This window comes from Salmo salar, chromosome 18 (genome assembly GCF_965601325.2).
Source record: "Salmo salar chromosome 18, fSalSal1, whole genome shotgun sequence".
NCBI classification, from domain to species: domain Eukaryota; kingdom Metazoa; phylum Chordata; class Actinopteri; order Salmoniformes; family Salmonidae; genus Salmo; species Salmo salar.
Window position 1 is genome coordinate 15,290,251 of NC_138308.1, and position 11,626 is coordinate 15,301,876.

The window sequence follows — 11,626 nt, forward strand, 5'->3', positions numbered from 1 at the left end:
CCAGAATCAGTGATGTAAAACATATTGCTAAGCCGAACGAGTTGTCCATATAGTTTATAGAGCCAAGAGACAGATGTCTAGTTTCGCAGGCTGCAGCAGCTCACACCTGCACGATTAGTTACAAATCCTCTGACATCAGCACGGCACCAAGTGGACAGTTCCATCGATGCTCGGGGAAAGGAACATAGCCTCTACCGCACAATAGTAGAAAAGATACATGCATTTAAAAATATATATATATATATATATATTTTAGTCTAGGCCTATTAACGTTTTGTTCAAATAGATTCGTTTTAGAAAATCGTCTATCATGCGCTTATGTTATGGGGATAATGTAAAACTCCGTGTGTATTGGGTCAGTCTGCCAAAACCTATATAAGCACTGCAGCCAAAGCTTTCCAAAGCCTCTCTTGCCAACCGCAAAGATGAACTACGGATCTGACCACTATACCTCGTCGTCCTACCGAAAGATTTTCGGGGACGCTCCTCGTTTCTCACCCTCAACCTCTCGTATGAGCAGTCCCTCCGCCTCCTCCCGCAGTTCTGTGTCCTCCACCAGTTACAGGTCTGCGGTGTCTCTCCCCCGCAGTAGTGCGTCATCGCTGGGCTACTACAGAAGGACCGGTCAGTCTTCTTCCTTTTCGACGGTTCCAGGTGACAGCCTCGAATTGACTCAAGCCTCCGTCCTCGGCAATGAGTTGAAAGTCACCCGAACCAATGAGAAAGAACAACTGCAGGGTCTCAATGACCGCTTCGCCATGTTCATCGAGAAAGTGCGTACCCTGGAGCAGCAGAACAAAGTCTTGGAGACGGAGCTGGTGACTTTGCGCCAGAGGCAGCACGAGCCATCCCGCATCGCGGACCTATACCAGCAGGAGATGCGCGAGCTTCGCGCGCAAGTGGAGGAGATCGGCAGCGAGAAAGCCCACATTCTCATCGATAGGGACAACTTAGAAGAAGACCTGCACAAGCTTAGGGCCAAATATGAGGAGGAGATAAGGGCGCGCGAGGAGGCTGAGCAGACCCTGCGGTCGTTCAAAAAGGACGTGGATGACGCCACCATGGCGCGGCTGGATCTAGAGCGCAAAGTGGAGGGCCTCCTGGATGAGATATCCTTCCTGAGGAAGGTCCACGACGAGGAGGTGGCCGAACTGAGCGGTATGGTCCAGGCAGCTCATGTGTCAGTCGAGGTAGAGCTGGCCAAACCCGACCTCACCTCGGCTCTGAAAGAGATCCGCAATCAGTACGAGACTCTGGCTTCTAAGAACCTGCACTCCGCGGAAGAGTGGTATAAATCCAAGTTTGCCAATCTCAACGAGCAGGCCACCAGGAGCAATGAGGCAATGCGGGCCAGCAGGGAGGAGATCAACGAATTCAGGAGACAACTGCAGTCCAAGACAATTGAGTTGGAGACCCTACGTGGCATCAACGAGTCTTTGGAACGGCAGATTCGAGAGACAGAAGATGGACACAATCTTGAAATCGCAGGTTTGCAGGTAAAATACGTTTGTTTGCACTTGACAGCTCTTTTTCTCACACATACACGCACCCCTCCTTGCACATGTGCGCCTGTGTTGGGGAAGTGAGAACATCATGTGTACGCATGATGGAAAAGTAAGATTACTCAAATTATTTGTAAATAAACACATTTCAATACATGATTTATATTGCAATGGGTAGCCGTCTTTGCATCTTAAAACATTGTTATTATTCTGAGACTGTTGTATGTTCTGGGATGACATCTGGAAGTCAACATTCCCTGTCCATGGTTCTGAAATGCTCTAAACTTGCAACCGCACGAAGTAGCAGGATCGCCCCCGAGCTCTCTAAATAAAGAGGATTTCTAGCAGATATCAGCAACGTTAACCTTCTGCTTGAATCATCACAGCTGTATGTCTTGTCGTGTCCTGTCCAGCTGAGAAAGTCTTATAAGACTGACCATGAGAGCCCGCGGGGGCTCGTGTGACGTGATGTCATGTGTTCATCATATATACTGAACAAAAATATAAACTCAACATGCAACAATTTCAAAGATTTTACTGAGTTACAGTTCATATAAGTAAATCAGTCAATTTAAATAAATGTATTAGGCCCTAATCTATGGATTTCATGACTGGGCAGGGGTACAGGTTTGTATTTCAGCTCATGAAACATGGGACCAACACTTTACATTTATATTTTTGTTCAGTGTATCACTATCACGCTGCTTGACATGACAGGAAACATAACGGCACGTCGGCGTCAGAGTAGTCTACGAACCTAGCTTCAACCCCGTAGAGTAGACTCACCAAATGCAGTGCATTATCCTGAACGAACCCCGTGTATTTATACTACCCTAAATCGGATTAGTGGTCATCCGTTTTTGACCTCTTGCGCAAGCGTTCAAATCCTCTTCCTTGCCACCAACAAGCGAACACAGGCTACTGTGTCCTTATAGATAATTCAATGCATATAGTTACCTGGAAATTCAGATTAAACCAAGAGTAGGACTCAAGGAAAGGATATAGATTAAGTATTCCCATCTGGACTAAGTTTTTTTCCTTGGTCCATGTAATGACATTCAGTACTGAGAGGCCTTCTGCAAAGGAGATGTTAAGGTCTAATTTGTTTCTACCTTTCACCTAAACAGGATACCATTGGGCACCTGGACAATGATTTGCGGAACATCAAGAATGACATGGCTCAGCATCTTCGAGAGTACCAGGATCTGCTCAATGTCAAAATGGCTCTGGACATTGAAATAGCTGCCTACAGGTAATTTACGTCGACCAGGACCTGTGACCAGGGCCTGTTAGCAAAGTCTTAGTGACTCCCATTATGGGAATATGCCCTTGCCCTCCATACTATTTCAAAAATAATGTTACAATATGTTAGTCACTAATCACTCTCAGCTATAAATGTATTGACAAAATACTTTTTGACCTGTGTTTGGCCCTCAGAAAACTGCTGGAGGGAGAGGAAACTCACTTTAGCACAGGAATATTATTCGGCGCCTCAAACCATGGCACCAGTCACTTTGGATACCAGCCACGTGCCTCAAGCTATGCACGGAGTACCAATAAGGAGAAAGAGGCTGCTCAGAAAGATGGCTTCAAGGAGATCACTGAGGAAAAAGTGGAGAAGAGCGATGAAGCAGATATCAACTCAAACAACTAGAGACAACATAAATTCAGAGCTTGCGAGCCAGTTATCTATAGGCACAGAGCAAATGTACTGTATATCTTAATGCATCACAGTAATCATTTATGTGCAGCTGAGCACGGCTACACTCTCCAGTTTCAATTAATAGTGGAATTCGAGATCATCTTTGTTAGTAATATGATATATGGAAGGTAGGTAGGTAGTTGAAAGGAGTGATCATTTTGTAATTTAAACAAATAGAATATTTTAACGAAATGTATATATTTTTGTAGCCTGGTTGCCAGATCTGTTTGTGTTTTAGCCAACTCTTCTGTCGTTCGTTGTCATGCCATGCAAATACAGTTCATGGCTAATATTTTTGTGAGTTGAGGCTCTGTTGATGAAGCCATTAAAAGTGTACTGTAACCATTTTGTCCCTATTTATTGAACATTGTCAATAAATGACTGGGAAGTCTTTTCACTGCTCTCTCAGATCCCCCACCGAGTCGAGTAGAGCAGGAAGGATGCAAATAGGTTAGATATAGATCCAGGCCACACACTGAGCTGAGAGAGGATATTAACTCTACACAGCTAATTGGCTTGGCAGTTGGATCAACTTGAAAATCATCCTTTCAATGCCGACAACCTGCTAAAAACAAACACATCGTTATTCTCATTTTAGTTACTGCAGAGTGAAGACTTCCCATAACCTCCCTGTCCCTCTCTGAAAGGCTCTGGCTACTGCATGAGCTCAGGGTTAGTCCAAGCTCAGTGACTAAGAGTATGACACTGCACTGAACAGATCAAGTCTCACCCCTAGAGTCACGTTCCTTCTTCAGAGCCACATTACAGGTCAAAACATAAACATCTTCAGCATATCCACGTGACAAGAAATCAGAATCACATAATTACCATATCCACACCGGCTAATGCAAAATGTAGCCCAATAAAACACAATGGGTATATAATATTGCATAGTATTTTATTAGTGTTAATATTGAGAAACTGCATGTATCAAATCCCAACTTGTTGTATTGGTTGTATCAAAAAGGCCTGTTTGAATTATCTTCAAGTAACAGCTGTGTGTCTCTAAACTCTGGTCAGGAAAAACTCGAATGGTTAATCAATATTCAAAACAATGACATGAAGTGACACTAAGAGTGTACAGACAGTCTGTACAAATGTTCAAAGCTCTAAAATGATGTATGATGTAAAATAAGGAAACATTACAGATACAGTGTATATTGAACTCATAACTAGTGTTTCAAAATGAGATTTTGGTAGTAGTAGCATGACGGGTCCTTTTTCTCTTTGAGCCCTCTGAAATCACTTCAGTCTCTCAGACTGAAAACTATAACCTAACCATAACAATTTACAGAAGAAGGCATCTGGAAAATAGTCAGGCAAGTAGGCAGAGGAGAAGACTTGATTCTTTAAGGCATTAGTAACAACAATGAAGACCGTGGTTCCCTGAAGGTCAGCATTAATATCAGGATCACATCCATCCCACTTTCCCATCACATGTGAGCAGGCAGCACCAGTCCAAAGTGGAGAACCAAAATACCATCCTGGGAATAAAAACACAAGAAAATAAGCACACAAACTCATAAATGGAGGCTAACGATATCAGGGCTATTTCCAGAGAGAGCGACTAGGAGTACATAGGGTCTTGAGTGGACCCACCTGTAGAGCATTGTCTCCCATGGAGCCCTGAACATCTCGCAGCGACTGGTAACGGTCCAGGAGGTGGTCTCCACACACAACATCCACCTGCACCACAACATCATATCATTTCGACAGACTGCATGTCATCATATGAGAGTGATACACTGAGCGATAACATACAGTTGAAGTCGGAAGTTTACATACACCTTAGCCAAATACATTTAAACTCAGTTTTTCACAATTCCTGACATTTAATCCTAGTAACAATTCCCTGTCTTAGATCAGATCTCCACTTTATTTTAAGAATGTGAAATGTCAGAATAATAGTAGAGAGAATGATTTATTTCAGCTTTTATTTCTTTCATCACATTCCCAGTGGGTCAGAAGTTTACATACACTCAATTAGTATTTGGTAGCATTGCCTTTAAATTGTTTAACTTGGGTCAAACGTTTCAGGTAGCCTTCCACAAGCTTCCCACAATAAGCTGGGTGAATTTTGGCCCATTCCTTCTGACAGAGCTGGTGTAACTGAGTCAGGCTTGTAGGCCTCCTTGCTCGCACACACTTTTTCAGTTCTGCCCACAAATGTTCTATTGGATTGAGGTCAGGGCTTTGTGATGGCCACTCCAATACCTTGACTTTGTTGTCCTTAAGCCAGTTTTCCACAACTTTGGAAGTATGCTTGGGGTCATTGTCCATTTGGAAGACCCATTTGCGACCAAGCTTTAACTTCCTGACTGATGTCTTGAGATGTTGCTTCAAAATATCCACATAATTTTCCTCCCTCATGATGCCATCTATTTTGTGAAGTGCACCAGTCCCTCCTGCAGCAAAGCACCCTCACAACATGATGCTGCCACCCCCGTGCTTCATGGTTGGGATGGTGTTCTTCGGCTTGCAAGCCTCCCCCTTTATCCTCCAAACATAACGATGGTCATTATGGCCAAACAGTTCTATTTTTGTTTCATCAGACCAGAGGACGTTTCTCCAAAAAGGACGATCTTTGTCCCCATGTGCAATTGCAAACCACAGTCTGGCTTTTTATGGCGGTTTTGGAGCAGTGGCTTCTTCCTTTCAGGTTATGTCGATATAGGACTTTTTCTACTGTGGATATAGATACTTTTGTACCTGATTCCTCCAGCATCTTCACAAGGTCCTTTGCTGTTGTTCTGGGATTGATTTGCACTTTTCGCACCAAAGTACGTTCATCTCTAGGAGACAGAATACATCTCCTTCCTGAGCGGTATGACGGCTGCATGGTCCCATAGTGTTTATACTTGCGTACTATTGTTTGTACAGATGAACGTGGTACATTTATGCGTTTGGAAATTGCTCCCAAGGATGAACCAGACTTGTGGAGGTCTCCATTTTTTTTCTGAGGTCTTGGCTGATTTCTTTAGATTTTCCCATGATGTCAAGCAAAGAGGCACAGAGTTTGAAGGTCGGCCTTGAAATACATCCACAGGTACACCTCCAATTGACTCAATGGATGTCAGTTAGCCTATCAGAAGCTTCTAAAGCCATGACATAATTTTCTGGAATTTTCCAGGCTGTTTAAAGGCACAGTCAACTTAGTGTATGTACACTTCTGACACACTGGAATTGTGATACCGTGAATTATAAGTGAAATAATCTGTCTGTAAACAATTGTTGGAAAAGTGACTTGTGTCATGCACAAAGTAGATGTCCTAACCGACTTGCCAAAACTATAGTTTGTTAACAAGACATTTGTGGAGTAGTTGAAAAACGAGTTTTAATGACTCCAACCTAAGTGTATGTAAACTTCCCACTTCAGCTGTAGATGGGAGTCGTCAGCAGGTAGCCTAGCAGTTAAGAGCGTTGGGCCAGTAACCGAAATGTTACTGGTTCGAATCCCTGAGCAGACTATGTGAACAATCCTCCAATGTGCCCCTGAGCAAGGCAAGTAACCCTAATTGCTCCTGTAAGTCACTCTAGAAAACTGCGTCTGCTACATGACTCCAATGTAATGGGGGGGGGGCATATCTGAGGGGAAACTGGTAGCTGCAGTTTGGGATGTGCAAATGAAAACTGAAAAAAGGCTACTGATCAATTTCAATAAGACACAGAAATAGTATTCCTGAATAATCACATTTAGAGGTCAGTTTAGAACTGACCTCAATAAAAATGAACAGAACTCTGGACAACGTCATTGCTTTTGTGACAGTGCTTACAATCTGTTCCCCTGCTACTCAGACCACTGCTGAGCTCTGGCTTAGCTACCCTTCCTCTGTCCTCTGCAACTCTTCCTCCCCACGTTTCCCCAGACGAGGCCAGTGAGTGCCAAGAAATCACCCTAAGCCTATAATCCCTGTCCAAGTGTGTTACTGCTAAACAGGCTATGTACAGGTAGCTCTGCTCCCTGATTGTGTTGTTACACTCTGCACTTTCATATTAGACAAAAGAACACTCTTCTCTCTCTGCCCTTGGGTGAGCTTAAGGTGCATCAACCTCTCACTTAGCTGCTTAGCCCGGATGCCCTAGAGTGCCCTGGAATTGCAACAATGCAGGCCACTAAAGTATATTTCAGGGGATGCGATTGAGATGGGTTCCTCGCACACCGGTATACACACAATGACATTTAAACATGCCTCTTTCTTGAAGCAGAGAGCACTCTCACATAACGAGCAGATATACCGCGTGTACATACTTATGCCTCTCTCTTTCTGGCATCTTGCCAGGTTTCCCTTTCAGAAATAGTTCATAACCTCATCAGGCATCCTGGTAAAGTCAATGTGAAACTCCTCCCACTGACCTGGCAGGTGGGACTCAGCTCCATCTTCCTCCTGATGAAAAGTTCCACATGGCGGACAGTGGCCTCTCCCGACACTCGCACGTACCGCCTCTCCAAAGGCTGGCCAGGTACACCAGTGTTACAGATTTCAATCCCTTATTCATTTGAGCATTATAACAATATAACTAAAACAACTCCATTTCACAACATTAGTTTATGTATGACCATTCCTATATAGTGTATAGCAGCATTATCGCCGTTACTGTTATTTATTTTAACAGGTCTCGTACAACTGTCATTAAAACTCAAGAAAAGAGCTTGTCAGCAGTAATTACCTTATAGTTGTTTATGCCTTCTTCCGCTCTGGATCAAAACAAAAACACAACATTACATAGAATTTTCTTAATCCCTGCTGTAAAGTTAACCATCAAATGTTCACCCTAGTGCCTATTCACACAATGGAAGAACTGTAGCACCCCAGCACCATCTACTGGGGAGAAAAGAATGAACAGAGACAAACATAAACAATAACATTTCAAAATCTCTTACTAAAGATGCCCCATCCCTCAAATAGAAGATACTAATGCTAGGGAGAGACTCACCCCACAAACTCCAGCTGCAGAGACACATCCAGTTCAGGAGGGATGGTGAAGACAGACTGGGGCAGCAACTCCCTCCTCTGCTTCTGGTTCTTCAGCACAGGGACAGCGGGGGACGCCACCACTGAGGTCACAGAGAAAGACGAGCGTTACAGTAGCATTAGGGGAATGTTCCACACACAGCAATGAGACAGACAAGAGACTGACACATGGCTAACACCAGAGGTAGAGGCTGTCTTCAGTCTTCAAATACGCAAACCCTTCATATAAACAAAGCTCCATCACATATCTGCCAAAAACAATTAACATCAACAACAAATAAATAAGTATTTTATACCTGGTTTAGGCACCTCCAGCCCTCTCTGTTTGTAAAATTCTATCATCCTTGCTCTCTCCACTAAAAAATAAAATAAAGAGTAAAAACAATATTCATTTAAACTGCCAAACAAAAGATTGACATGGGAAAATGTGAGAAATGGAAGGCTTGTGGATACTTACTTTCTTCTAGATGTGGCAGCATCTTGTAAACAATATCTTGCAACTGTCTGTCAGGTCTGTGGAGGTAGAAATACCCACCATACAGTAAGTATTTACATACCTGTGTATAACTGAGTATTAGCCTATAGATCACTATATTCATTGATAATGGGCCAATGGGAGAGTTATAGTTATCTGCTGCAAAGCGGACTTCTGCACACGTCGTTTCAGTGAAAATGTCACTTTATCGTGGGAGCGTTTTCATGTAAAATGAGTTTGCACTAGGGCTGCACCCATTTAGTCGACTGGTCGATTGTTTGGTTGATAGGCTGTTGGTCGGCCAAGATTTTTTTAGTTGAGCAGTGGCAAATATATATAAACAAATTATGGCACACGAAACACCAGTCTGATTCACGCCTGTCAGAGGGGACTGATCCATTGCGGAGGCCGCAGGGATGGCACACCAGTATCACCAGTAGTACATTTACCATTCATTCCCATCATTTCTAATCTACAATGTTTATTTGGTTACGGTAATTTCTGTTAATGCATTCAATATATTATTATTATTATTATTATTATTATTACAGTCCTACCATTGTCATTGTAGGAGTGGACACACACCTGATTCCGCATATAAAAGTAGACTAGTCTACTTGTTCTGCACGCAGTGTAGACCTATAAGTGTGCCCATTTGGGGATCTGATACCATTTCTGATTGCCTTAACTCACCATGACTGCAGAGCTCCTCAAAGCAACTTTTTTTTCTCGCCTCAAACAGCAGGTAAACAAAGTCTGTTTTTACATCCATTGAGAATGACAATAGTTCCTCAACGTAGCCCATTTAAAAAATATATATATATTTCCAGCTCTATCCCTTTCGAGTACCACTCAGCATACCAAAATGTTATGCTTTGATCCGGTAGAAACATAATAAAATAGGCCTACCTGATTAATTCTTATCCCTTGTGCAAAATAGCCTACACCTGTGTCTGTCTGTCTGGAGCTCACTGGCCTGGGAAACTGTGGGCCCAGAATATTTTATACAATGTTGCAAGGAGCTTCAGGCCTGACCATGTTAATACAATGTTTCTAGTTCCTTGCAGCCAGGACATGTGCAGCCAATGTGATTTAGGGGATACTTATTTTTAAAATCAGGATATTTTCTACCTGCGGGCTGCAAAGTTTTGCTGGCTTATGTAGGTTATTTCTACATATGGGCAATATAAGTTACTTTTAGATTTGTATCATTTTCATTAAGATAGAATTTGATTAACCACATTACATTTTGAATCTTAAATGTAAATGTAAATGTAAATTTTGAGATATGAACACTATTATAAACTAAATTAAACTGTTCCACAAAAATGTGCATGTGAAAATCATAACCGGCACGCAGATCAGTAGAAATGACACTTCAAATGGAAAAGGTTGCCGACCGCTGGTGTAGCCTATTACCGGCAACTTTAGGAGCATAATGCAGTATCTGCTAAGGCCAGTAGCAGGGGGCAACAGGATTGATCTCTGGCTCCCTCTTTAGTAATTTGTGTCTTCCTTTTTAAATCACAGTGCTTAAAGCATCAGACAAGCTCAGTGGCCTAGATATAGTTGATTTTATTCAAACATAGGGTGTGTCTATATATGTAAAAATACTTGTTTTAAAATTTCCACCAATCGATTGGTCGAAAGAACAGACGACTCTTGGCTAGTTTGCATATTAGTCATCTGAACATTTGTGTCCCTTTGGACTGTGCAGAAGGCAGAGTTGTGCACAGCGGTTCAGTAGACAAGCGTGTGTGCTTGGAATGAATAAAAGTGGCATCTACTGATAGACACATCAGTACCTGTGTGTCACACCAGGACATTGTGTACCAGGTAACTCCCCAGCAGGGAGGGTAACCATAGAAACATCACCTTAAAAAGAACACTAATGAAGACAAGCAGAAAAACAACCTTTGATCGCTCTTTTTGAACAACTCTCATAAATAACATGAACCGATGTCTTCAAATTCAAAACCTCTGATACAATTGAACAAGACAAGAGCATGTGTGCTCTTAGACATCAGAGGCAGGCATGTTTACCTTATATTGTACAGTGGTTGTGTCTGGTGGACCACAATGCTGCAATTGGGACACCTGTTGCTGTAGAAGAAGTGCTTCACGATGCAGCTTTTACAAACTGGGAAAGGGAAAACGCATAAGAAAGCAGTTATGACTAATGTGATGAGACTGAAGTGATTGCATTCATATTTCAGGAATTTTTATCTCAGTCATTGTATCTCACAAGTGTGCAGACACTCTGTTATGGTGGTGGCATCGATGAGGAATCCGCAGCAGAGAGCACATCGGATATATGGGTAGAATTGATTAAGAGGAAGTTCAGGCTGTGAAAAGATGCAAAAACATGCATAATGTCATTCCACATTTACAGAGTACAAACCTTTGTAACTACCAGGTAACTAACGTTACCATATTCATAACAGTATATTATGACTCGCCACTCTAGCGATATAAGAAACACTGACGTTAGATATTGCCCAAGTCTCCAGTACTGTACCTCATCCTCGGAGTCAACATTATTGGATGTCCCATCGTGGTCTTCCGAGCCATCGTTGTCAACACTGTTCTGGCGGCTACCATCGGTTGGCGTCGCCTCTTCTGAATTCTGACCGACACTCAAGCAACCTGGTCTTTCGAGTTCCTTGGTCCTGTCCTCCATGTTACTGCAATTTGGGTTGATTTCTACGCCAATAAATTTTTCAATTAATCAATAATTTGATATTCACCTGACCCTGGTCTGTCCGTTGAGGGGCAGTGTTGCTAACGTTAGCAAGCGTGCAGGCTACGGTTGCAAGCTCAAGGAATACACAATGATAACAGTCCTACCTTTACCTTAACGGACTACCGATTAACCACATACGTATTTTAACCATTAACGTTAGCACAAATTAAACTAACAAAACCAAATGTAACAGTTGCTAGCTAGCTACTTTTGTTGTCCTTCGACTTTCAG

At 42.6% G+C, this 11,626-nt stretch overlaps 2 protein-coding genes across 2 annotated transcripts; one reads left to right on the top strand and one right to left on the bottom strand.

Moving 5' to 3' along the window:
* Window positions 1–300: 300 nt before the first annotated feature.
* inaa (internexin neuronal intermediate filament protein, alpha a) lies at window positions 301–3,546 on the top strand. Its single transcript, XM_014154001.3, has 3 exons — window positions 301–1,496; window positions 2,630–2,754; window positions 2,940–3,546. The coding sequence occupies exons 1-3, from the start codon at window positions 426–428 to the stop codon at window positions 3,154–3,156; spliced, it is 1,413 nt and encodes a 470-aa protein (XP_014009476.2). The 5' UTR covers window positions 301–425; the 3' UTR covers window positions 3,157–3,546.
* Window positions 3,547–4,085: 539 nt separating this feature from the next.
* pcgf6 (polycomb group ring finger 6) lies at window positions 4,086–11,626 on the bottom strand. The gene is made up of 10 exons (XM_014153997.3): window positions 11,171–11,626; window positions 10,898–10,997; window positions 10,696–10,792; window positions 8,635–8,690; window positions 8,474–8,533; window positions 8,140–8,260; window positions 7,873–7,900; window positions 7,559–7,657; window positions 4,804–4,890; window positions 4,086–4,688 (listed from the first exon to the last, which is right to left on the bottom strand). The coding sequence occupies exons 1-10, from the start codon at window positions 11,330–11,332 to the stop codon at window positions 4,638–4,640; spliced, it is 861 nt and encodes a 286-aa protein (XP_014009472.1). The 5' UTR covers window positions 11,333–11,626; the 3' UTR covers window positions 4,086–4,637.

Bases quoted from the DNA above. Each gene is read 5' to 3' on its own strand.
- pcgf6 (XM_014153997.3), bottom strand. From the start codon at position 11,332: ATGGAGGACAGGACCAAGGAACTCGAAAGACCAGGTTGCTTGAGTGTC. The intron at 10,998-11,170 runs GTACAGTACTGG...ATCTTTTCACAG, and splicing joins ATGTTGACTCCGAGGATGAG to CCTGAACTTCCTCTTAATCA. The intron at 10,793-10,897 runs GTGAGATACAAT...TCCCTTTCCCAG, and splicing joins AACAGAGTGTCTGCACACTT to TTTGTAAAAGCTGCATCGTG.
- inaa (XM_014154001.3), top strand. From the start codon at position 426: ATGAACTACGGATCTGACCACTATACCTCGTCGTCCTACCGAAAGATT. The intron at 1,497-2,629 runs GTAAAATACGTT...TCACCTAAACAG, and splicing joins TTGAAATCGCAGGTTTGCAG to GATACCATTGGGCACCTGGA. The intron at 2,755-2,939 runs GTAATTTACGTC...TTTGGCCCTCAG, and splicing joins ATTGAAATAGCTGCCTACAG to AAAACTGCTGGAGGGAGAGG.